Raw genomic sequence first — 26506 nt, 5'->3', positions numbered from 1 at the left:
CTTTCTTTCCTGAGTTGATAAGAAATCATTCCTCCTTTTTCATGATTATCAATCTATTGCCATGCTCAAGCATGTTTTTGTGCTTCTCCAATTCAAGATGTCTGACCCACTGCCTCCGTACCCCAGTGTTTCCAGAACGTTGTGAATGTGTTCCTGTGATGTCAATATACATCAGTAGTCTTAATGAAGTTGGCTGCAAGCCAACTTCGGTTCAGGTGCTTGGCTGCATTTGGTATTTGCTCCCTAGGAAATACAAAACTTCTAGCTAACTTGCACTTCAGTTCTTCTCTCTGCTGCTAAATATCTCTCTGTTTAATTGTTCGCATTTGAACTGTCATTTACCTTGGAAGATGCAATATTTGCAGATGGCTTTTGAAATCTTTGTTCATTTAAAAAATATTCCTGGTCATTGTGACCTGAGCTGAAAGGACATGCTGGTCCTCTGATGAAAATAAATAAATTATATCTATCTATATATCAATAAGTCTATATAGATACAGTTGCTCAGTACGATGTTTAACGTGCTTTGATGCGTGTATCAGAATATTAGAATAGCAAAGGTCTATATCCTAGTCTTCTCTCTGCAGGGTTGACCATAATCCAGTGCGGAGGAAAGAGAAAGAAAACAGGAAGCGTATACACTACTGACCCTATTTTGTTAATTGGGCCACTATCAGTTAGATAACAGTTAGGATCAGATGCCAGGTCAACATAACCTAGGCAAAAACAACCTAATCTGTGGCAGAACTGAATACCAGCAGCCAGCCATGACTTAATCTAGGAAATAAAGTAATGTGTTTATTTTAAATCTATTGTAAACAGCCTGGTAAAAATGTTTTACTAGGAAAAGTGAAATTCTTAGACAATCCAGGAAAGCTTTTAAATAATAAAATCACTTAGATGCCAAGGTTTGACTTGATTTCCTTGTTCTATGTGAAGAGAATGTATGATTGCAAAAAAGGAGATGTTTACATAAACTGATAAAAAACTTGAGAATTCAGCAGAATACAGCCACGTGTTCCTGAGCATTCTTCCATAAAAGTCTCGCCATATCTAGCAGGTCCTCATTCACCTTCATTATGAGGGGAATCATATTCACCCTTGTGTTCACCCTTGTAGGTAAGCTTGCTTTCCCCTTTTTCACTTACCTTTCCTGGAATTTCATGGAGTTTGATGAAAACAATTAGATTAGGACTGAATGTTGCTCATGTGTCTTTCTCATCTTTTTCTGCAGGTAGCCAGAAGTTTGACATTGGTAAGTAAATGTACTTTTATAAGCTATGGCTATTTATTAGAATATGCTTACAACTATTGTGAAAACGGCTATTATTCCCCACAGACCCTGGATTTAGTAGCAGAAAGACTTACGTTTACAGCTATGAAGGCTTTATGTTGAATGGGCTTCAAGAAAGAAGTTTAGCCAGAGCTGGCTTGCGCTTGAGCAGCAAACTAGAGATCAGTGGGCTATCAGAGAATACCTATCTCCTCAAGGTACAGTGTCTTTTTCCAAAGATAACACACTGAACAATCCAGAGTTGTAAATCACCTCTAAATAACTAATCTGTATTGTAAGAAGGCTGTAGGAAACAATACTGAAGAGTTAAAGAAAAAGTTCTGTAAATTTTAGAACATGGTCTGCAAGCTGAGATTTCAAAAGTGAGTAGTGATATGGCATCCAGCCATGTACGGATGTTTGTTTTACAAATTGTTGGTAACGTGTGCTTCTCAAAACTTTGTATTAGAAATTGAGGTGCCAAAATCAGGAGTCATTTTAGAAAATTTTGATTTTCAACACAAGGGACTCAAGCCTGCTCTAATTTTAAGATTTAATTCTATTCTCATCACATGATTCCAACTCCTGTGGGAAGCCAAGACTTAGGTGTATAAAACCATTGTCATGCAGGCAATTAATAAATATAGGTTATATCTACATACTTGAAAAAAGGGAAAATAATCAAAAAGGTATGTGTAACAAAGTTTAATATTTGAGTAATGCAGTAGAAGGTCTGTATGTATGAAATCATACCTCCACTGACATCAGAAGGGGTAGAGCCTGAGCCATCCTAAATAAATACATTTTAGACAAATATTTTTATTGGTCTATGTAATTTATTTACAAATGAGACCTTTTTGTACCCTGAGTTCAGTGGCAGAGCTCTCAGTGATTTTAGTAGAACTGTAGATCTTCTTTCAGTGATGAAGGCAGGAATCCGAAGTTATGAGCTAGAGATTGTGATAATTTTCATCCGGAAATTATTTTATTATGTGTAATCCACCAGACTGTGCTTTCAGAGACACAAGTATAAACTAGCGGTTACTTCACCAGAGTAAAATTACTTCTGCTATACATTGTGCCTCTGCATGGGAAAATTTTTTTTATAAATACATTATTCACTACAAGAAATTAAAAAATAAAGTTGATGCAGGCAATTCACAACTATGCCTGAAATTTGGCAACTTTTTTTAGTCAAAACAATGCCAGTAAACATTTTTGGGGGGAGAAGAATTAAAATCCAATATTTTAAAATTTATTTTTTTGAAATTTAGAATGATACACACTTTTTAAATATTAACTTGCACCTAAAGCAGAATAATATTTAGTTGAAGGATAAAAATGTGAAGAATTTTATTCAAATCTTTGTTATTATTTTTTGAACCAGCCTTTCCCACCAAATATAGTTAATGGAAGTAAGATGTTTAAAATCTCACTACAAGATAATAATGATGTGTTAACTGTTTTGTAGCATAATACTACTGAGTCTACAGAGTTTATCCTGGTTTTAAAATAGTATAAGCAAGAAAGGAGAGAATGAATTGCTGTATGCATATCTAAGCCTATATTTGGAAGAAAGAGTATGTAACCAATGATTATGTTAATTTCTTGTTTTCTATTTGCATATTTAGTACCAAAGTTATGTTATTCGCAAGTAGAAATAAATATATTTTCTAACATTTTCTCTCAGATCCGCTCCCCACAACTGGAGGAGTACAATGGAATATGGCCCAAGGATCCATTCACTCGATCTTCAAAAATCACCCAGATGGTGTCTTCATGTTTTACCCGACCGTTCAAGTTTGAATACAGTAGTGGGCGGGTTGGAAACATTTATGCCCCAGAAGACTGCCCTGATCTGTGTATTAACATAGTGAGGGGAATGCTGAACATGATGCAGATAACTATTAAAAAATCACAGAATGTGTATGAATTGCAAGAGGTTTGTTTATTTCTTTTCTAAAACTACTTAATTGAAAGAATTTTTTTTTGATGCTCTTCATTCAAGTTCATGTTTGTTTGCATCTACTTTGAAACAGGCATCATCAAGCAAAGTCCATTTTCATTCACAGAAAAGAAAATGTAGGTGTTGAAGTAATTGCTTCCATTGGAAATTTTTTCAGATGTCTGTATAAGTGCTTTACTTAAAATGCAGTACTTTCAAGAAAAAAGGATGATTAGCTATTAATTATTTGTTACATAACTTCATTGGTACAGCCACTTCATCCATTTTGTCTGTTCACTGCTCATATTAATCAATTGATTACTTTTTCATTTGAAACTCAGTTGACTTTTGTTCATGTCTGTTTTTCAGTTCAATAGGATTAAGCATAAGTAATGGCAGAAGATTTCAATACATAATTAAGATAGCTTAGAATATCCTTACCATCATCCTGTGTGTCAGAATCTTCATTCAGTAAATCTACTCATGCAGTGAAATGCTGATGTAATTAGGAAGTCTAATTATCTCTATTGATCTGTGCAGGCTGGTATTGGAGGTGTTTGCCATACAAGGTATGTTATCCAGGAAGACAGGAAGAATAGCCGAGCGTCTGTTACCAAAACCATAGACCAAAACAATTGCCAGGAAAATGTGATGACGAGTATTGGAATGGCTTACATCCGTCCTTGTCCTGTGGACATGATGGTATGTAAGACCTGAACAGATCTTCCTAATATCAAGCACAGCTGTTATTCCCATTCATTTTGTGGATTTCTTTGTCTTTGTGTAGAAAAGAAGGCCCATAAAGGGGACTGCAGCTTTCTCATACAAACTAAAACACTCAGACAGTGGTACCCTTATAACAGAAGTTGCATCACAGCAGGTGTATCAGATCTCACCATTTAGTGAACCTACTGGTGTTGCTGTCATGGAAGCAAGGTAGGCCTGAAGTGAGATTGCATCAAAAAATGAGAATAATTATAAATTCTGACAATCTTTTTCACGCCCAGTTGAAATGAAGTGAGAAATAAGCTCAGTAATGGTTGAGTAAACCTGCATATACTCTATACCGGGTTTCCCCACCCTTAAAAATTGAGTAAACCATTCTTTATTTGTATTCCACTGAAATTTGCACTATAATTGCATGGAAGAAGAGAAGGGAAAACTCTTTTGCTCTATCAGAATGCAATTTTTCTACCATGGCTATTCTGAAAAAGGGCTAACTTACGCTGTCAGGAGGAAGATTGTGCCCATAGAAATTAGGTCATTGATTACACAGAATCAGTAGCTTGTCTTCAGGAGACAGCAGTTTAGCTCATCCTCCAAATTGATTTCACTGTGGATAAATCAAATATTGTTTTGGTCCAATAATAAGATTCTACCTATTCACAAACTACAATTTTACTGTGGTAAGAAAAATGAGTAAAGGCCAAAACCATTATCTTCACAGTATTACTGAATCAATAAATAGACAAGGCAGATGGAGAAAGATAACTATTTTATTCCTCACATAACACTTGCTGATTTCTCTCTGACCGCCGACAGACAACAGCTTATCTTGCTTGAAGTGAGAAGTGAACGAGGAAATGCCCCAGATATTCCCATGCAGAGCCACGGAAGCCTTCGTTACCATTTCCCATCAGTATTGCCACAGATGCCACTTCAGCTAATCAAGACAAAAAACCCTGAGCAACGGGTATAGAATTCTTAAGTCTTCAAATTGCTTTGCTAATCAAAAATTTAATGGAAAGCAATAATCATAAATACTGAATGATTTAATTATGGATTATCTCTCTCTTGGTGTTTTGTAACAGATAGCAGAAACACTGCAACACATAGTACTGAATAACCAGCAAGATTTCCATGATGATGTCCCGTACAGATTCTTAGAGCTTGTCCAGCTCTGCCGGATAGTGAACACTGATGCTCTTGAGTCTTTCTGGAAACAATTTTCAGATAAACCTCGTTACAGGTATTTGGTTGCACAGTCTTTGAAGAAACTTTTCATTTTTGGAGAAATGATAGCTAAAATAAAGATTTTTTTTTAACCTTGATTGCAGGCGGTGGCTACTGAGTGCAATTTCTGCAACAGGCACAACAGAAGCACTCAAATTCATCAAGAACAGAATTCGCAATGATGACCTAACCTATGTTCAGACTCTTCTGACAGTTTCTTTTGCTCTCCATTTAATGAAAGCTGATGAAGACACTCTTCCAATAGCAGCAGTGAGTAAATCCATGTGAATCTTTCCTATCAGATAGCAATAGAAGTGATAACTGATGATGTTTTTTGATTATAAAGTATTTTAGAGGATGGATTCTCCTCTCTTGTATACTAATTTTGTATAAATGGTACTCCATGAATTTCTTTTGGCATTACTTGTGTGAGAGAAGAATTCAGTCAAGTGTCTTCATTTTGCTATATTGATACAAAAAACCCTCTCCTATAACATCTTCCAGTAGTTATTCCCATTTTAGTTTGCTTGGGACTATGTGTCATGGCTTTCTGCACACAAATCCTGGTCCACTTTTGTATCTTACATCTGAAACATTAAGGGTGATTTTTGTGTTTTGTGATTTGAATAGTTCTTTTAATTGAAAAATATTCCTGTAAACTGGAATAAAGTGCTGCAAGTAGAAATATTAAACATCAACTCTTTTCACACTTACTGCAAACAGGATTTTTCCCATCTCTATTCAACTTTCCTCTTTTTAAATAGAAAAAAAATGATGTGAAACTGCATCATTAATATACATGCATTACACATTGTTCTAGGGATATTCTATTTATAGTTTGACATTTGCACATAAACTTTGTATTTTCAGCATGATAGCTGAGAAAAATCAGACCTGTGCTATGTAAACTAATTTAAATATGCTTCTTTAATGTTGTAACTAAGGGGAATGAGGCTCCTGAATGAAACTTGCATGTAAAATGTTCTACAAGGCAATCTAATTTGCTTGACTATGAAGAGTACTCAGTCTGAAATTGCTTCCCTTAGATGAACCCTAATAATTTTCCTGGTCCAGAAGCTATGTCAAGAATTGTATTAAATACCAATTTAAATATGTTTTTCCTCTTCTTTTGGCAGGATTTAGTGACCAGTTCTCGAATTCAGAAAAGTCCCATGCTTCAGCAGGTTGCTTACTTGGGATACAGTTCTGTCATTAGTAGATACTGTTCTTGGACCTCAGCTTGTCCTAAAGAAGTTCTTCAGGTTGGTGGCCTTTTCTCAGATTGTTCTTAATAAACTCATGTAGCAAATGTTAATAAGATGCAATGTAAAAATAGTAATTGGCATTACAAATACATATTTCATAGGCCTCCTTCAGAAGAAAGGGAATGAATCATTTTACTAATGTAGATAAAATAGTTGTATTCAAACCAGTTGCTTTATTGTGATAGAATTTTCAGTGGGCAAGGGAAGCACTTTGGACAACTTGTACATTAGATAGAAGAAACTGAACTGTGCTTTGTTTTATAGCCCCTCCACGACTTGGCAGATGAAGCAATCAGCAGGGGCCGTGAAGAAAAAATGAAGTTAGCACTGAAGTGCATTGGTAATGTGGGAGAACCAGCCAGCATAAAGCGCATCCTGAAGTTCCTTCCAGTTTTTTCATCAAGTGCTTCTGCTATCCCAATCCATATTCAGATTGATGCCATAATGGCGTTGAGAAAAATAGCTTGGAAGGACCCCAAAACAGTAAGTAGGAAATGCCAGGGACTTCTTTACTTAATGTATTAGAGATGAGCATATATGCTAATATGTAAGGCTAATGAATTTAAAGGCTCTATGTGGATTCAACGTGTGTTTATTTTTAAGATTGGCACAATACAAGCTTAGATTTCAGCTAAAATTTTCTGCTAAGCTCTAATAATTGTTAGTCAGTGGGAAGTTTTTGGAAGCGTGTGAACAGAGTTTCTTTAGTCACCTGGCACAATCAATTAGTTCCTGTGCTAGTTATATAGGGTGGAAATTTAGCTATCTAAAAGTCAGGCATATAATTTAAACTGCTTCTATAGTCAAGAGGAAAGAGGTATGTTCTATTGTTTTCCTAGGCAAAATCTCAACATTGTTCTGCCTTTTTCTTTTAGGCTCCTTCCTTAAGGTCAGATAAATCACCACTGACCTCCTGTTGACCACTATGGGTGCCAGTGTGGCAAGGGCAGTGCCAGTGTGGCAAGGGCAGTCACGACTTTTGCCTTTCAGATGATTCAGATATCTAAAAGTGCTCTGTGCAACAGCACCCACTCAGATTGTCTTTTGTGAGCTGAAGGTCCTCTTGCAAAAATGGTCTAAAATGGTAAACCACACTCACCAAGTTAGTGGGGTTATTTCAAGAATGAATCTTTCTTGTTAGCTACAGTTATTTCCTTGAAAATTATTCACTGATCTTTGAATGTCAGCTCCTGTAAGGCAAAAAACTATGCTATATGTTTGAAACATGGACATTTCTTCAATATTCAGTGCCAGCCCCTCTCAATGGCTGCTTGCTCCTGTTTTTGTATGGTCCTTCAGTTGTGTTAATAAAGATTATGGAACCATGCAGTAAGCGAGATCAGGGGACATTTTTTTCCCACAGGCATAATGACTCCCTCTCCCATTTTTCTTACAGGTTACATGTGGATCCAGTCTGCAAAACAGAAGCTCTGAATTATTCCATGTACTGTTTTCTCTCCACAGGTGCAGGGATATCTCATCCAGATCCTTGCAGACCAGTCACTTCCCCCTGAAGTACGAATGATGGCTTGTGCTGTTATCTTTGAGACGAGGCCTGCCCTTCCTTTAATAACAACCATAGCTAACGTGGCAATGAAAGAGAGCAATTTGCAAGTGGCCAGTTTTGTATATTCCCACATGAAGGCTTTGTCAAAGAGTAGATTACCATATATGTACAACATGTAAGTAGAAACAGGAGTCAAATGGGTTATTTTCTGCAAATAATAAATTTTATTACATTCTTGTTAATAAGGACTGCATATGCTGACAAAATGAGTCCAGTTTGTATTCTTGTGAAGTGCATCTTATATCTGGATACTGTTACCTATTCTTATTTTGTTTAGATCTTCTGCTTGCAATATTGCACTTAAGCTGCTGGCCCCCAAGTTGGACAGACTAAGCTATCGATATAGCAAGGTCATTCGTGTTGGTGGTTACTTTGGTGAGTAAATAGAATTCAGTGACTGGGAATTTTTATTCAGAAGTACATTCTAAAGAAATAACAAGTCCTTTGGAAAAATAATGTAAGACATTGTGAATCCCAGCCTGGATTATGTTTAGGAAGGTCATTTAGAAAAAAATGGCTGGTTGTAAAAAGAGATTCTTTTTAATGAGACAAGACATTTGCTAAGATTGATTTCTGTAATGTTTAGTTTATTTCTTCTTTCTGAAAAATGAATCTATTTTCTTTTATAAATTACTTGAGAAGCTTACTCACTTCTCCCAAGAGTCTTTTTGCTATAATAATGTGTATTTAGCATACTTCAGGTGAATGTTCTCTTTGTATTCATTGGTTTCTGATTTCATTTCCTTGCTGTCCCAACCTTCTGCAATCCTGTAGAAGATTCTGCATTTAAGTAACAAATTGAGTTAAATCATCTATAATGATGTAATGGTGATGGTAAAATGTAAAATGATGGTAAAAAGCTGCAGAAATAAACCTTGGATGATAAGTAGAGTGGTTAGAAGAAAATGTCTTTTGTTTATTTCAACCCTAGATAACTATAAAGTTGGTATTGCTGGAGATGTCTTTATTATGAACAGTCCAGGAACAATGTTCCCATCAGCAATAATTTCCAAGTTGATGGCAAACTATGCAGGTTCAGTGGCTGATTTGTTGGAGGTAAATATTTTACTTAAAGCAATAATAGAGCAAATTAAAACGAAGTTTGACTACTAAGCTTCCTTCCTGTAAGTGTGTTTCAGACTATTCTTTCTTATGCTGTTTTGGTAGGTTGGCGTTCGAGTGGAAGGCCTCACAGATGCCATAATGAAACGAAATATCCCATTTGCTGAATATCCCGCATACAAAAAGATAAAGGAGCTTGGAAAAACTGTAGGTGTTTTCAGTAATGTAACCTGTGGGTTATATGAAGCAGTATTTAGTGAGGCCTGTGGTATCAATTAAACCCTGTTCGGAAGGCAAATTACCCACCTGGTAGTCAGCCTGAATATCTCTGTGAAAAAGGGATTGATAGGGGGCTGTAGGAGACATTATTCATGTAACATCTGCAGTAACTCCTGCAAATTCTGACTCTGGCCCTTCTTCCTCACTGCCTTATATATGACTAAAGAAGCAGCAAGGGAAGAGACAGGGAAGCCAGACATTGCAGTGCAGGATGTGTGTTTCATGTCTGGCAAGTTTCCCCCTTCCTCCCTTCTATTCACCTAACTTAGTTTACAAGCAGATCTCTTTATCTTCAAGAGACCATGTGATTTGTTGGTGTGTTTCTAAACTGGATTTAATGGTACAAATAGTCCGTATCCTCTGTATTGGAATAAACAGTATTTTCTCAAAATACAAAACATCTGATAGGAGGCTGTTTGTGAAAATCTCAGTGACAGGGAGTTAGTCTGAAATGGCGACACTGTGTTATTAACAAAGCAGCAAAAAAAACCCAAGTGACAAAGCAAAATGACAGCTTGGTCAGCAACAGTCTTTGTTGCCACGTTAAGGAACTTTGCTTCTTTATCTGTTTCCTAGCTGCTAGGATGGAAAGAGCTGCCAGCAGAAACCCCCTTGATATCAGCTTACTTGAAAATATTTGGCCAAGAGTTGGCCTATGTCAACATCAACAAGGATGTCCTGCATCAGGCTGTGAAGGTACCAAGAACCCCTACTTCCCTTTGCAAGATTTGACACCAGTATCTAATCTAACATCCTAACCTTTTGGATCTTTATTTTACTGTAGACTATAGTAGAATCTGCTGATAGAAACACAGTAATGAAAAAAATCACCAGTCAAATACGTAATGGCATTGCAGGACAATGGACACAGCCAGTATGGCTTGGAGAACTTCGATATATTGTCCCTAGCTGCATTGGTCTGCCACTGGAATATGGATCATACACTACTGCTCTGGCACGTGCTGCAGTGAACGGTGAGTTGGGAAGTACACGATCTGTTGTACTAGCTCTGAGCAGCAGATGAAAAGGACAGATTAAAAGAGGCTGGAGAAAGAAGTGGGAAAACAAAAAGTCAGAAGATGAGCTATTTTTTGTGGTGCCTTAAAATACAGGAGGGAAGGTAGTAAAGATATTTAAAGAGAAGCTGAACACAGCTGGAATAGCAGATGTGTCAAATGATTTCTGCATCATATTTGAATGGATTGAAGACAGAGGACATGAGGTGAGAATCTGGGAAACCAAAGAGAGAAAGGTTACAGCATTCAATGCCAGAAATAATGAAAGCTGTATGGGGAGTTGGCTACAGAAAGAGGAAGGAGGTGGTGGCTCCCAAGCAAAATGTACACATAGACTAAGCATGATTCAGTGGTGACAAAGCAAATGCAAGACAATCTAGAACTATCAGTAACATTAGAGAAGGCAAGAAAAGGGCTTGTGGGAAGAGTCAGAGTTTTACTTTAGGTAGAATGAATATGCAAATATGCAAATAGCAAGAGGTTATTTCAGTGATTGTACAATTGTGCAGCAGACTGAATATTTCCTTGGGCAACATTCTTTGACTCTTCCTTATGCTGACACAATGAACTTCTCAGGCTGACTGTACTACAGGTGAGAAGGAATTTTCTTTTGCTTTCAGTTTGCTTCATGTTAGCTTCATTGAGCAGCCATTTTTATTCCAGATGGTGAAATTCCCTGACACAGGCAGTTGTGAATGTTAGAGTTTATATGAGTTAAAGAGGAGATTGAAAACTGTCATTACTAAACCAACTATATATGGCTCAGGAAAACTTGGAGCTGAAAAATGGTTGGACACTGGAAGAGTATGAGGATGAAGTATATATTCTTTCTCACTTTTTACAATTCTTCATGCATTCACTCTTAGCTACTCTTTTTTTGGTGTTGTTACTTTGTTTTGATAGCATATTTGTATCTGCCCTCCTCCCTCCTGCCCTCCTTTTTGTTTTAGAATAGTCTCCTTCTAGCTAAATTGGGGAGATAGAGACTAGGCAGACAGGCTATTAAGTAGATGAAAAGCTGGCTGGACTGCTGAACTCAAAGAGTAGTCAACAGTTAAGACTAATTAGTGGATTGTTGTGAGTGACATTACTCTGTTGTCAGCACTGTGCAGTATATTTGTTAATAATCCAAAATTTGGAAAAGAAGGCCCCCAGCAAATCTGTGGATAACACCAATTTGGTGGAAGTAGTCAGTATGTGGAGGGTCAGGCTGTCATTTTGGGAGACTTTGACGAGATGGAGAAATGGCCTGACAAAAGCATGATGAAATTAGACAAAGGCACATGCAAAGTCCTTTAGCTGAGATAGAATAACCCGTGCAACTATAGGCTGGGCATCACCTGGACATAAAGGAGCTTTGCAGAAAAGGCACCTTGGAGTCTTCCGGTGGATGTGAAGCAGCAGTGTGCCCTTGTGGTGATGAAGGCCAACTGCATCCTGGGCTGCAACAGGAAGACCAGAGCCAGCAAGGAAGTGATTATTCCCATCTATTTGACACATTTAAGGCTGCATCTGGAGTAATGTTTCTAGTTTGGGGCCTCCAATTCAAGAAGGGGACTTTGTCCAGTTTTGGCTTTCCAGTTTGAGAAAGATCTTGACAGACTGGAACAAGTCCAGCAGCAGATAACCAAAATGGTTGGGGGCTGAAGCACTTACTTAACGTATGAGGGAAGATTGAGAGAGCAGGGTTTGTTTAGCCTCAGAAAGAGAAGGCATGGGGAGATCTACTTGCTGTCTTTAACTGCCTAATGGGAGGCTACAGAGAAGATGGAGCCAGACTCTTCTTGGAGGTATGCAGTGAAAGGACAAGAGGCAATAGACACGAATTGCAACAAGGAAAATCCCAGCTAACATAAGGAAAAAAATGCCACAATGAGAGTGGCTAAGGACTGGGACAGGGACCCAGGCAGACTGTGAAATTTTCATCCTTGGAGATATTCAAAACAGAGCAATCTGATCAGTTTCAGAACTGATCAGATATCCATTGATATAGGTGTTTCAGTGCTGATTCCTTCCTTCCTCCATTAAAAGAAAGATAGTCTAGTCTGTGATATGACTTTGCAGAGGCACTGAAGTGAGCTTGCTCAGTCGCACCGGATTGGAGCACAGAACCTCCCACTCTTGCTCTTAAACAGAGAGATTCTTCCCATGGATGAAATCCTCTGATATTTTTCCAGCTCTCCAGGCCAGGCTTCTCATATCCATATTCCAATGACACTTTCATCTTTTGCATTTTCCAAAGTCAGATTAATCTTGCTGTCACGGCCACTATTGCAGATAAGACACTGGGAGAGAAGGACCATCCTAGATGGCAATTCTTATGTTCTTAGCAAGGACAGACCATATCCTTGAGTCACTGTAGATGTGCTGTTAAGTTCCCTGCTTTACGGGGCTGAAAATTGCTTTAGGTCTTCTGTCGTATGCAAGTCCTGCTATCCCATTAGCATCCTTCTTTGCCTTTTTCTGAGTATTTTCAGTCTCTTTCAATAAACTGTAAGAAAGGAATGTATAATCCCAAAAGACACTATACTGTTGTTCAGTAAAATGTCATACTGTTGCCTTCTGCAGTTGTCATCCTTTTTAGTATTACTACATATTCCTTTTGTTGTCTGTTTCTCTGACTGTTTCACTGATCTTCTTGTTTGCTGCCTTCTTCCCTTCTTTCACTCTGACAGTCTTGGATGTTCAGAGTTCATCAACGTATATAAGACCTTCAGACTCCAACTTTGATTCCAAGTCTGCTTCACTAGGCTGGCAAGTCCACTGGATGCGGCAGTTTTTCAGGTTCATGCCAGAATACTTTTTACCAGTATGCACTAACTCTGCTTTTTGAGTCTATTGCATGCCATTTGTTGGCACATTATTTCCACAGAAATCCTAGAAGATTTCCAGGCTTGTTGTAATTTTTTACGATCTATTATCACTTCTACAAAAGAAACTATTTATCCAATGCCAACAGCTTTTTAATCATTTTTCTTCCAAATCATAAGGAAAGATAATTATTATAGTTCTAGAATATAGTAGTGAGGTTGCTCACCATTCACTTCTGTCTTCTGGAGCTGAGTGTTTCTAAAATTTTTATGTTATACTAATTAACAAATTTTCAAATTGGGACAACACTTTTCTTACCATACTTTTGGTCCCATTTTCAATATGTTACACCAGAATCTTTACCTACAGGATATGTCTTCCATATATTATGTTCAGCATTTTTCGTACTTGAAGAAGAGCTCGTGTACCCACGTTTGCTTCATTTTTACAGCCTTATTTTGGCGGATCAATAAAAAATATAACTTCTTCCTGAAAACAGTGCTTTTCTTGTATTCAAGTCTTTGCTTTCACTTTTACTATTTTAAAATGTTATTCTATCTTTTGCAGTTGATGGAAAGATGACCCCTCCTTTAACTGGAGATTTTCGACCTTCCCAGTTACTTGAATCCACCATGCAGATTCGGTCTGACATAAGCCCAAGGTATGGCATGTTTCTAAGACTTTAGATATTGATGGAGGTCTTCCATGGAAAGAGAATACTCCGTGTTAAAAAATGTATATACATTATATATATATATACACAGACGTGTGTGTGTTGTGTATATATACACACACAAATGTATATACATATGTATATACACAATGTACACAAATACATATACATACAAAATACATATTCTTACATATGACCACTTCACTCTGTTTCAGCTTATATATACATACAGTTGCAACAATGGGTGTCAATACAGAATACTTTCAACATGCTGTTGAAATTCAAGGCAAGGTCCAGACAAGAGCTCCAATGAAGTTTGATGCCAAGATAGACATGAAATTGAAAAATGTTAAGATTGAAACAACACCATGCCGTGAGGAAACTGAGATAGTGATTGGAAGGTGCAGTAGTATTACTTCAGAATATTTCTGTTTCTCTTTTCTGTTTCTGAAGCCTTATGAAGTTCACTGTTCACTGATATCTTACAGAGGTTTCTAAATATGCAGTGTGACTTTTCCGGTATGTAGCATAACTTCTGGGTTAGTTAATTTTATTTTAATTTTGTTTTAAACAAATTCCTCTCAGATATTGGAAATTTGTTTGTTTACCTAGACTTTGAAAAATTCCTGTGATACAAGGAACTGATGTCTCTTATGACCTCTTATTTATCTTTCATAGGTATTTATAAATATAGTTATCTATGCATTTCCTATAATCAGACAACATGACTCTATGATGTGACAATCCACTGACAGGGACTTGACTCATTTAATCCAAAGACATACCATTTACCTTTCTTTTGTGCCTATCTCCACAGACATAAGGCTTTTGCTGTATCAAGAAATATAGGAGAACTAGGTGTAGAAAAGAGGACCTCAATTCTCCCAGTAGATGCTTCATCAAATATTGTGGAAGAACCTTTCAAACCGTCAGAGAGAACTTCCAGGGAAGGTGTCACAATGGTAACCATTTTTTTGCTTGTATAGTAGTATTTACCTCCTCCATGCTGCACACATCTGCAGTTTTACCTATGATATACTTCCAGTATTATTCACATGCTTATCTCTAATGCAGCAAGGGGCTGACAGCATGCCAAGGAAACATTCCTATAGCTCTCAAGAGGATCTTCTCCATGGCACAGGAAGAAAAACACATAAACGAGACATTTGTATCAAACTGCATAGTCTTGGTTGCCAGCTCTGCTTTTACAGAAGGTCACAAGATGCTAGTTTCATAAAAAATACCTATTTGCACAGATTAATCGGAGAACATGAAGCTAAAATAGTTTTGATGCCAGGTACGATACCGAGCACAAGCCTTTTTTGCTTATGTTTGTCAGTGCAGGTTGAAACAGTATAACCTTCTAATGCGTGTAATTGGTGTGTAGTTCAAACAGATGCTGATATTGACAAAATACAGCTGGAGATTCAGGCAGGATCCAGAGCAGCTTCCAAAATAATAGGCATGGTAAACTCAGGGTCTGAGGAAGAGGATGCATCATCTCCATATGAGGACATCCAAGCTAAACTAAAGAAAATCCTAGGCATTGAAAAAGTGTTCAAGGTAAGAGACTTTGAGCCTGGGGAAGGGGAATATTTTCCAACAAATGAAGCCAAGTGCTTGAGGCAGAGAACTGGCATGGGACAGCAAGGCCAGGCTGCCAGTGAAAGACCTTTCAAAAAAAAATGCTTTCACCTGCTAGTGAAAGACTCTGTGCTGGGGAGGCTTTTGGCTGGGAGGAGTGGGCCTTAATGAATTTTGGTGCAGCTTCTGCGGTGCGTAGGGCAAGGAAGTTATGTTTCCTTGCATGGCTGCACTGAGCAGCTTACCTGATGCCCAGAGATAGTGTACTTTGTAAATATAGAACCAGATGTATCCCCTCTCTTGCTCTTCCCTTTGAACTGTTTTGCAGGTTACAAATAAAACACGACACCAGAAGAAGCCTTCTAAGAAAGAAAACACCATGTTAACAGATCTCAGGACAGACCCCAGTGCAAAAACTCCCTCTGACTCATCTTCTGCCTCCTCTATTGTCTCCTCTTCTTCCTCATCATCTGCTTCCTCTCTCGATCATAAAAAGCCTGTGGATGGAGATGAGAATGGTGAAATAAAGCAACCTAGAAACAAAGATACAAGCAGCAAGAGCAGCAGTGGGAGCAAAAGCAGCAGTGACAGGAGTAGCAGTAGCAGCAAGAGCAGCAGCAGCAGCAGCAAAAGTAGTAGCAGTAGTAGGAGCAGCAGCAGCAAAAGTAGTAGCAGCAGTAGCAGCAGCAAGAGCAGCAAAAGTAGTAGCAGTGGTAGCAGTAGTAGGAGCAGTAGCAGCAAAAGTAGTAGCAGCAGTAGCAGCAGCAAGAGCAGCAAAAGTAGTAGCAGTGATAGCAGTAGTAGGAGCAGTAGCAGCAGTAGTAGGAGCAGCAGCAGCAAAAGTAGTAGCAGTAGTAGGAGCAGCAGCAGCAAAAGTAGTAGCAGTAGAAGGAGCAGCAGCAGCGGTAGCAGCAAAAGTAGTAGCAGTGGTAGCAGTAGTAAGAGCAGCAGCAGCAGCGGCAAAAGCAGTAGCAGTGGTAGCAGTAGTAGGAGCAGCAGCAGCAAGTCAATGAGCCACCATAGCCATGGGCATCACTCAGGACATCTGAATGGCAGCAGTAGCAGCAGCAGCAGTAGCAAGTCAGTGAGTCACCATAGCCATGGGCATCATTCAGGACATCTGAAAGACAGCAGCAGCAGCAGCAGCAGCAGCAGCAGCAGCAGCATGTATTCCAAAATATGGGTAACTCATATTTGTCAGTAAACTGATTGATGTTGGTAATGTTTGTGAATCTCATTCCTGATGGCAGCTGGCGTTGCATCATAAATCAGGAAGTCATGAGTCAACACAGTAAATTGTAGCAATACAAAATTGCAAAATTATTCTGCAAACACACCTGTAATCACTTGGCTCAGATGTCTACTTTAATACATCTCAAAAGTTTCCACAACTTTGCTGAAACTTTTGCTATAGACAAGCAGCCAATTTTTGCTGACTTAATACTTTCTCTATAAATGCTGCATGTTTCTATCTTAATTTTGAGGTAAGAACATTAATGTTTCTGTAGAATCTATTTCAAGACTTGCACTGTGTGTCTCTGAACATACAGGACTGTATGAGTGATAACTAGAGAAATCCCTGCTTAATTGCCAGTTCTCAGATTTCAGTGCATTTGTGGCATTTCTTCTGAGGCTTTTCCTCTTCTTGTTTTTATTATTTCCAAAGGGACATCATGAGATTTATCGGTACCGTTTTAGATCAGCACACAGGCAAGAGGTGAGTTTTCTTTCCTCAGTAGATAAAGTTTGGAGTCTACCATAAGTTAAAGACCCATTACTGTCTTTACTGAAGAAAATTACAATATTGATAGTATTTAGAACACCAATTTGATTGTGGCAGTTCTTCTGAGATGTGTAAAAACAGAGCAGTGTACTTTTTTGTGTTGTGCTTATGATGCCATCTGTGACTCTGAAAATTAGATATAAAGCTCTACCAAAGCAGCACAAGGAACTGGAGATGCACATTTTGAAGGAACAAAGGTCCTACTATCAAAAACTTGAGTCCTTTAGCATCTTCAGGTGGAAAGACAATTTTAGTTCAGCAGAAGATTCTTACTTGGTCTGATCTAGCCAGGAACAATGATCAGTAGTTGTGATCAGTGCGTAGAAAGTAAAACACTCAGCTGCGTGTGTCTGTCCATTCAGTTGGTCAGGCCCTTCTGGAAATAAAATGAATCAAATGTGGTCTTCTGTATTGAACCAGGAGACTGGTTCTGTTTGGCTTGCCCTGCTCCAGAGTTTTTGCAAAGAGGGAATTCTCATCTAGGTTTGTTTCTTAACTGTCTGTGCAGGGGAGTCAGATACATATGGGTAAATGAAATTTTATAGAAGCAGACTGCATGTAGTAAGCAGGACAAAGCATATCATACTGCAAATCATTGAGCAGCTCAGTGCAGGAATGCATATTTTTCATAAGTGCCATAACAAAAAATATTCTGCAGTGTGTCTAGAACAATTTCTTCAAACAAACTTTTAAGTAGTAACATAAAAGTCTTGAGCATAAAAATGTCTTGAGCATTATGTATTTTCTTCTTGCAGTTCCCAAAAAAGAAAGTCCCAGCTGACCAACTTACCAGCATGGACTCGTCCACAAGATCCAGTTATGCCACATCTCAAGCTGCTTCCCGGGTTAGTTGCATAATCTTTAGAGGTTTCTGTCAGCTTGGAAGAATGGCAGATTGGCTGTGCGTTTCCAGTAATTGTACAGCTAGGATAATGGGAAGAGAGCAAAACCAACCTGTCATGTCTTAGGTATTGAGAGTGAGACACTATGTGTCCCCAGTACACTTTCCCCTTCAATGAGGCAAGGATCCCTTTTACCTGGAGTTCAGCACAACAGCCGTTCCCTCACTGGGCCACCCTGCCTGACAGGTGCCTGTGAATACTCCTTTTGTGACCCCTGCAACCAGTGCAAGGGCCAAGGCTAAGAGTAGCCTCAGAGTCCATCTCCAAAGATGACATGTAGTGCCTTCCCCTCACGAGCACACACCCTGGTACATGAGGACTTGCTATCTGGGGAAAGGTGTAAAAATGAAGTGAAGGAATTGTGAATTATAGCACACTTGGGGCCCTGCTATCAAAGCGGGAAGTTCATATGAGGTGATGATCCTGGATTATATTTTGTGCTAGAGTGCCATACAGACATAACACAAAAGCTCGTGCTCGCTTCACAGAGCTTACAGCTGGAGTGTGAAATGACAGGTGATAGAGTAAGATAAAGACAGAAAAACAAAAGGACACTGGTTGGGGAATGATACTGTTGTGAGAATGAGTGATGAGTGTAATTGACAGCTTATGATATAAGTTAAATATAACTGCTTTCTTTCATTCCCAGGCAAATATGTTAATAATAATAATGTAACCTAAATCCTATAACCCTTACTCTATCCTAATATGAATATTCCCTTGGTATCAGCTGTAGCTGAATAAATGTCACAAATTTTTGCTCATATCAAACATGGTGATGGATGTATAAAATCCAAAAAATCCATCTGTGGGTGCACAAACTCATGCACGTAAGATGTGTGTGAGAGTTTGTGGGTATATATATTTCTGGTACACATGCTGGTATATATTTGCAGTGCAGTTGCTTATTTTTCAGTTATCTATCCAGATTTTGTATGTAAAATGTTCCATAGTAACTCCTTTATAATGACGTTCTTTGCATACTTTCCCTCCCCTTGTTCTTAGCCCAAGTTTTTGGGAGATGTGAAAACACCAGTATTAGCTGTTTTTCTTCATGGCATTCGGAGCAATAAGAAGATAGGGGGCCTCCAGCTTGTGGTATATGCTGATATCTACTCCATCAGGCCCCGGATGCAGGTATTTGTGTCAAACCTCACAGATTCAAGCAAGTGGAAGCTCTGTGCTGATGCTTCAGTCCTCAATGCTCACAAGGCAGCGGTAAGGCTCAAAAATAGTCATATACAACTATATGCATCACAGGAAACTCATGTTCTACAGGTTTAAAAATGGACCACTTCTCTCTCCGTTATAGGCTTATCTGAAATGGGGCCGGAATTGCCAGGACTACAAAATTTCTACTGAGCTGGTAACTGGACGGTTTGCTGCTCACCCTGCTGTACAAGTGAAATTAGAGTGGCCTAAAGTTCCTTCAAGTGTCAGATCAGTAGCAGAAGGGTGAGATTTTAGTCCTTAGGTTCACTCATTTTTGATGTTGGTCAACAGCAAAAATCCACATCCACCTATGAGATTCTAGTGATTAAACTACCAGTTATTTTTTATTCTGTGATCTATGTTTCAGTATTGTCTTTGGACATAAAAGCTGAGTAGGAGATCATAACCATCCTATTGTAATGTACAGTAATTGTTTATACTGGGCATAAATACTGAAAACCAAGGAACAGATTCTTCCTTTCACTGAACACTTGATCAGTGAAGCAAAGAGTATCCTAAATTTTTACTTGGTAACAGTGATCCTGAAGAAAACTGTGTGCTATGTAAGCATAGGTCTGAGACAGCCTGTTTTGGATGTATGCCTTTTTTTGCTTCTTTGTTTCACCAGATCCTTCTGTTGTGAATTTTTTAAGGTTTTACCAGTTTGTCCCTGGAGCTGCATTTATGCTGGGGTTCTCTGAAAGAATGGACAAGAACCCTTCTCGACAAGCCAGGGTGATCATGGCTCTAACTTCTCCAAGGACATGTGATGTTGTTGTCAAGCTTCCTGATGTAAGTATGAAATATTGTTACTCTCCTATTTTCTTCTGTTATAAAAATCAGACAGTTGCTTTTTAATTACACAGCATCAATTCTGAGAAAAAAAAATAAGTAAAAATCAATTTGGCTGCAAACAATGAAAACAATGTTTGTTCGTTTCAACCTTTTTATATTCCATCCAAGAATACTCATTGAATGATTTTCTTCATGGGAGAAGAGAGTGCCATGGATATTCACAATGACGTGTGTTTTCCTTTGTAGTTGCTTCGTAAGTGTTCACCTAGCCACCTTGGAAAGGGAATAATTTATTCTCTCCCAATAGCTGAATGATGACCCACATCATGAGAGTACACTGTAACCAAAAAGCTCATGGACAGTCAGATGAATTCTGTTCTGAATGGTATAAATTGTCAAACAAACATTTGATTGAAATCAATTTCCAAATAGGAGAAAAGGCTGATCTGAGCTGTCTGCTTAGAATATCTGGCTAAAGTGTGTTTTGAATATGCTTTTTAATTCCTTTTCAGATGATCCTCTATGAAAAAGCCATGAGGCTTCCCTTGTCACTCCCTGTAGGTCCAAGGATATCGGCTTCAGAGCTGCAGCCTCCAATCTGGAATGTCTTTGCTGAAGGCCCCTCTGCAGTACTAAATAATTTGAAAGGTCAGAATTTGATCTGGTTCAGAAGCTTGACATACTCACTGTTTGGAATTACTTGGGTATCTTCTGAATTTATCTGGGATTATCTCCAGTTAACAAAGAATTGTTCTGTAGTAATGCTAAGATGGTTCAAATGAGAGAGAATATTGAGTAGATAGTACAGAAATCATCAGTATTTCAGGGAAAGCAAGTCTCAACCAGTAACATTTAAACTTTCTGGTAATCATTTTTGGTTAGATAGAGGAGTATGTTTTTCATGCCTTTCCTATAAATCATGGGTGCTTGGTACTCAAAAGCCCTTGTAATCTTATACAAAAAAACATCACATAATGATAAGAATAGAGCGCTAAAAATAATGTAGCACTAAAAATAATGTATGTTATTTATGAATTTCTTCTATGGAGAGGCAAATACTCATTGCAATTCTATTTAACCAGCTCGCTGCTCAGTTTCCCTCAACAAGATCACAACCTTTAATGAAGTTCAGTTTAACTACACAATGCCTGCAAACTGCTACCATATCTTGGCCCAGGACTGTAGCTCGGATCTCAAGTTCCTGGTGATGATGAAGAATGCTGGAGAAACTCTAGACCTTAAAGCAATCAACATCAAACTTGGCAGTCAGTAAGTAATTCTTAGCCAGATGCTGGAATTGTGAGGGACTGCATCGTCCCAGTTTAACATGAGAGGAATTTAGATTTAAGCTTTATTAAAGTGGTTCAGCAACCGAAGTAATTTCAGCATTCCCCTTACTTACTTTCCATATGCATTGACTATGGTTCATATGATGTTATCCTGTGTCTTGGGTGACAGGAATACCCCAGACATACTCTAAGTAGCTAACACAAGCTTATGCTACAGCCAGTGATACTCCGTGAGCAGGACAATCATTTTGTCAGCATGTGCTCTTGACTGTGCTACAGCCTAGGTACAAATGAGCCCTCTTCTCCTTTAACAGTGAGATTGACATGTATCCTGCCAACGGGCTTGTGAAACTAGCTATAGATGGGGTCGAGAGCCTCAGGACAAATGTTTCATACTCATCTAATGCTGGTAAGTGATGCAGCATCTATTTTGTTCCATTTTCATATAAAGGTTAGGAGAAAGAAAGAGAGAAAAAAATACTGTCAAGGAGATTTCATCAGTTTGTATTCAATAAGTATTTTTACCTTTAGTTGGAAGGTTACTATTTAAGAAAATGTATTTTACTTATTTGCATATGAGACTAATTACAGCATGAAGCTCTTGAAATGGCCAAACTAGGCAAGATATAACTAACATAAAGTTCCCTTATTTTCATGGGTAATTGGTATTCTAAATTTGAGTTCCAAGTAAAACTTTTTTAAAATTCACCACACCTATATATCACAGTTTTCCCTGGTCAAAAATGGATCTGTAGGTTGAAATTCAGTTAGCATTCTGAAATCTACTAGGAATAAATAAGGAGAACTGGATGTATACAGGTAAAATCTGCCTGCTTTGTTCTCTCAAAGCAGGAATATTTTTTTCTGTAAAAGGGCACTGTCAGACTTTGTTTCATTCTGTGCTACCCAATCAAGGGCAATATATAATGCAGGTGTTTCCTGATTGTGTAGCTGTAGTATACAAGTCAGGCTAAATCTTACTGAAATTGGCTTAGTATCTGCCAGTGCTGAGCTTTGTCCTATTTATAATGTTAGTTTTTACTGTGCTAGAAATTACTCCAGTGACAATCATGTTGTTCTTTGTATTTTCTTACTACAATATAGTGTAATCAGGGCCTTGTATTTCTGCAAAACTGTAGAGATATTATAGGCAGCTTTGTAGTCATTTCTAGAGGTACAATCCAAAGAAATAAATAAAGCTGTGATCATTGAAATTTTGTTTTCCAAATTTGTAATTACAAACACCTATTTTCTATATATACACATTTTTACACGTTGTTTTGCAGCATGTTTTGCCTCTTCAGTAGAATAAATGAGGCATTTAAAGAAAAAGACATGAAAAAAAGACATGCAAGTTGCTTTTCTCTTTCTGAAGAATGCTAGCTTGTGTCTGTTTGGTTTTCCTTTTTTGTTTCCATTCTAGGTCCTTCTCTGGAGATCCACAGTGAAAAACAAGGACTTGTACTTGTTGCTCCAGCCTACGGCATTGATAAATTGTACTTTGATGGACACACGTTCCAGGTATAGTTCTTCCTGTACATAAGCTTGCACGTTGAGAAATTTCCGTAGGATTCCCTTAAATCCATCTGTGTGCAAGAGTATACAGTGGCAAAGACGAGTCTATCCTGGACCCAAAAACCAAAAAAGATGAAGACACTACAGCTAGGATTGCAGTCCTCTTTATTTCTGAATAGAAGATGTCAGAATCCATCGCAGACAATAATATCTGAACCTTACAGTATAGATGAGTAGCACACAGACTGAATCAGTGGCACATTTGCAAGTAGAACCAGAGTTCTCGGCTCCTCTCCCCTGCCTTTCTTTTCAGATGAGCAAATGTTTTAAAAGCTGTTGCTAGAAATGATGTACAATAGAAATGTAAGACATCAGGAAATCACGTTGTGTGATGAATTCTCCATCACCTGCTGTGAAAACATCAGCCAGACAAAAAAAGCTTCAGCATCAGTAACTTAATAGACTAGATAGACACAGTAGGTTTTAAAGGCCCTAACAAGTTAAACACACTGCAGCCCCATGGGAGTTTGGTATCTGACCCTTCTGAATTCTTAGCAAAGAAAGCAAACAAATCTAAATGTTTTTGCATTAACTTGTGTGTTACAGTAGAAGACTCCTGTACAGAAAAAGTGTGCTCCATAGGTCTTTTTTGTTTAACTTGAAATGACTTTGACTTTTTGTCTCAAAGATTCAAGTTGCTTTATGGATGGCAGGGAAAACATGCGGCATATGTGGAAAATATGATGCAGAATCTGAACAGGAATATCGGATGCCCAATGGATATCTAGCTAAAGATGCAGTCAGTTTTGTGCATTCTTGGATTTTGGAAGAAAAGCCTTGCACAGGAGGTATACAAGCTCTAATAAATTTAATATACTATTACTACAGTTGTTTAGAAAATGTAGAATATGCAAAGTTTTGGAAAAAAAATTAATGAAGCTTCAATAGGACAAGACAAGGACGAGAGGCAATGGGCAGAAACTGAACCACAGGAAGTTCCACCTGAATGTGAGGAGAAATTTCTTCACTGTGAGAGTGACAGAGCACTGGAACAGGTTGCCCAGAGAGGCTGTGGAGTCTCCTTCTCTGGAGATATTTAAAGCCTGCCTGGATGCAACCCTGTCTAACATGCTCTAGGTGACCCTGCTTGAGCAGAGGGGTTGGACTAGATGATCTCCAGAGGTCCCTTCCAACCTTACTAATTCTGTAATTCAATATTAAATTATATTAACTATTAAAATCATTTGTCGTTTTAGAAAGGAACGAGAAGTTACAAATCAAACAAAATAAGCCAGAAAAAAAATCAGTTAAAATGAAATAAATAAGCTGAAACAAATCTTTGTTTCAGTTTTTAAGTGTTTCAGAAGGTCAGGAAAAAAAGTAAGTGAATAAATTCACATAGAATGTTATGATTTAAGCAAAGCAATGTTTTCCAGACAATATTTGATCCATCAAAAAATCAGACAGTGATAATTAATTAGTACCACAACTGTTATTACTATGACATGATTATTACCCGATTTTTGAACCAGTGCAGCCTGTCAAGCAAAGCATTCAAGCACATGAGCATTCCCACAGTTATTAGGGGAAATACTTATATAGTCAGAGTAAAAATGACATATTTTATGTGTTTCAGTAAATTGGGATCTTACAGTATACTCAATTCTGTCATCTGACATTATGATGCAACAGCATACCATACTGGAGGGAGGAGAACAAGCACATTGCTTTTGTAAAGACTTGTCCTGATGGGAAGGACATACTCATTACCTGGAGATAACTTTCACATGTTTAACTGTACATTAGCTTTAATTCTTTTATGTGTTATTGAAAAGAATACTTGGCATCAAACTTGCTATAGGTGGATATGTAGTACATGTACATGTGCACAAAAAAGTTCACGATTGACAGTAACCATACGTTGTATTTCCATTTAATACACCACGTTAAGGATTAAAGGTTACAGTCAGGAATGAATTGTGGTCGGTTTAACTTCTCACAGACCTGTAACTGGTAGTCCTGGCATCCAAAATGAGACCAATATTACTGGCTGGCACCAATGACTTTTATGTCTTCAGATCTGCAGCAATTTTGAGTCAGAATGACAGTGGTAATGGTAATTCGTTAGTGATTATTTTTATTTGTTCAGAACCATCCCCCCCAACTCCACTACTGCATATTTAAAGCTTTTAAATGTGATTTTGCAGCTATCGAGGCACTTTGCAAAATGTTTATTAGAAAGTATATCAGACTATGTCTCTACATATTCATCCAGAAATACCAGTTGCATTTGAAATGAACTTTATGTAGCTCCATATCTAATTAGCTTATTTGAAAAACTAATCAGTCAGTGATACTATTTTACTTATGATCACAGTATATTTTTTAGTAGAGACAAATTGTTTGCAAGTGCGAAACATCATTGGCAGAGGGAGTAGTCTGAGGAGATCCAAAGATTTTGTACAAAAGAATTTAAAATATCATCAATGGTTCTATTACAGCTTGTAAACTGCAACGCTCATTTGTGAAGCTTGAGAAGACAGTTCAGCTTGCAGGCGTAGAGTCAAAATGCTATTCTACCGAGCCTGTGCTACGCTGTATGAAAGGATGTTCAGCCACTAAGACTACTCCAGTAACTGTTGGTTTCCACTGTCTCCCAGCTGGTAAGTCAACAGAAATCTTATTGAACAGGAAGGAGCTGCATACTGGTAGGCCTGGATTCGCTATTGTATTGACTGAAGACCTTTCTATCTTCTCATTAATACATAAACCTTTTTTTTTTTTTAGTGGAAGAGAGATGTTTTCCTCGAAATTTTACTATGCTTTCATGATAGTGGCATTTAAAATCTAAACTGACCTCACCTTCGTGGTGCTTTGAACTAGCAGGATAAGGGCAGAGTAACAACTTTGTAATTCAGCTGAAAAACTATGTATTGTAGCATGTGGTGGTTCAGACACATTCAGTCATGGGCAGTACCAGAAATGGGGACCTCCATCATGTGTATTTTTGTATCTCAGTGCCTTTGGGCCTGAGCCTATTTCATTGAGCTGATTTAATCAACAGAAGGACAGGTGTGGACAGGATTCCTGGCCACCAGTGGGCAGTCCTTTTTATAGATACAATGTAGATTATAATAGATTAAATAGATTAGATAGAGATCATATAAATGATAGGTTCATGTCTGTTTTCAAAGTTTGTTTTTTCTTTAAAACCACCATATCCTTTTCAAAATGTATTATTAATAAAATTCTACATGGAAGTAGTGGTTTTCAATGTAGAACCGACTTTAATTAACAGGGTTTCCTGGAACATCTCTGTTTGACTTAGTCAGATATAAATATATATGATAATGAGGAGAAACCAAGCCTAGTATAATTAATGACTAGTGCATGATAAATGCTGTACCTTGCAAAACTACCTCTGAAATATACTGATTACCTTTCATTTTTTGTTCACCTTCAGACTCAGCTACCACTGTGACTGACAAACAGATGAAGTTTGACCAGAAGTCAGAGGATATGCAGGACACTGTTGATGCACACATAGCTTGTTCTTGTGAGGATGAAGACTGCAGTACATGA

The 26506-nt window shown here is 38.0% G+C and overlaps 1 protein-coding gene across 1 annotated transcript; it reads left to right on the top strand.

The window, feature by feature from the left end:
• Positions 1 to 1055: 1055 nt before the first annotated feature.
• LOC134143346 (vitellogenin-2-like) lies at positions 1056 to 26506 on the top strand. The gene is made up of 36 exons (XM_062581357.1): positions 1056 to 1119; positions 1235 to 1255; positions 1340 to 1491; positions 2964 to 3215; positions 3759 to 3920; positions 4006 to 4154; positions 4761 to 4911; positions 5030 to 5187; positions 5276 to 5441; positions 6308 to 6433; positions 6701 to 6919; positions 7901 to 8118; positions 8281 to 8378; positions 8935 to 9059; positions 9171 to 9272; positions 9921 to 10040; positions 10129 to 10318; positions 13739 to 13832; positions 14060 to 14245; positions 14662 to 14806; positions 14919 to 15141; positions 15232 to 15407; positions 15757 to 16275; positions 16420 to 16611; positions 17095 to 17145; positions 17967 to 18056; positions 19119 to 19331; positions 19426 to 19568; positions 19979 to 20117; positions 20633 to 20768; positions 21203 to 21389; positions 21724 to 21818; positions 22833 to 22930; positions 23613 to 23772; positions 25426 to 25587; positions 26388 to 26506. Exons 1-36 carry the CDS (start codon positions 1080 to 1082, stop codon positions 26504 to 26506), a joined length of 5577 nt encoding a protein of 1858 aa, XP_062437341.1. The 5' UTR covers positions 1056 to 1079.

The sequence above is a fragment of the Rhea pennata genome, chromosome 8 (genome assembly GCF_028389875.1).
Source record: "Rhea pennata isolate bPtePen1 chromosome 8, bPtePen1.pri, whole genome shotgun sequence".
Classification (NCBI taxonomy): domain Eukaryota; kingdom Metazoa; phylum Chordata; class Aves; order Rheiformes; family Rheidae; genus Rhea; species Rhea pennata.
Note: the sequence above shows the minus strand (reverse complement) of the source record. Positions and strands in the feature narration are given on the sequence as shown.

Coding starts and splice junctions, on each gene's coding strand:
- LOC134143346 (XM_062581357.1), top strand. CDS start 1,080: ATGAGGGGAATCATATTCACCCTTGTGTTCACCCTTGTAG. Junction 9,273..9,920: donor TAAAGGAGCTTGGAAAAACT/GTAGGTGTTTTC, acceptor TCTGTTTCCTAG/CTGCTAGGATGGAAAGAGCT. Junction 21,819..22,832: donor TTCATACTCATCTAATGCTG/GTAAGTGATGCA, acceptor TTTCCATTCTAG/GTCCTTCTCTGGAGATCCAC.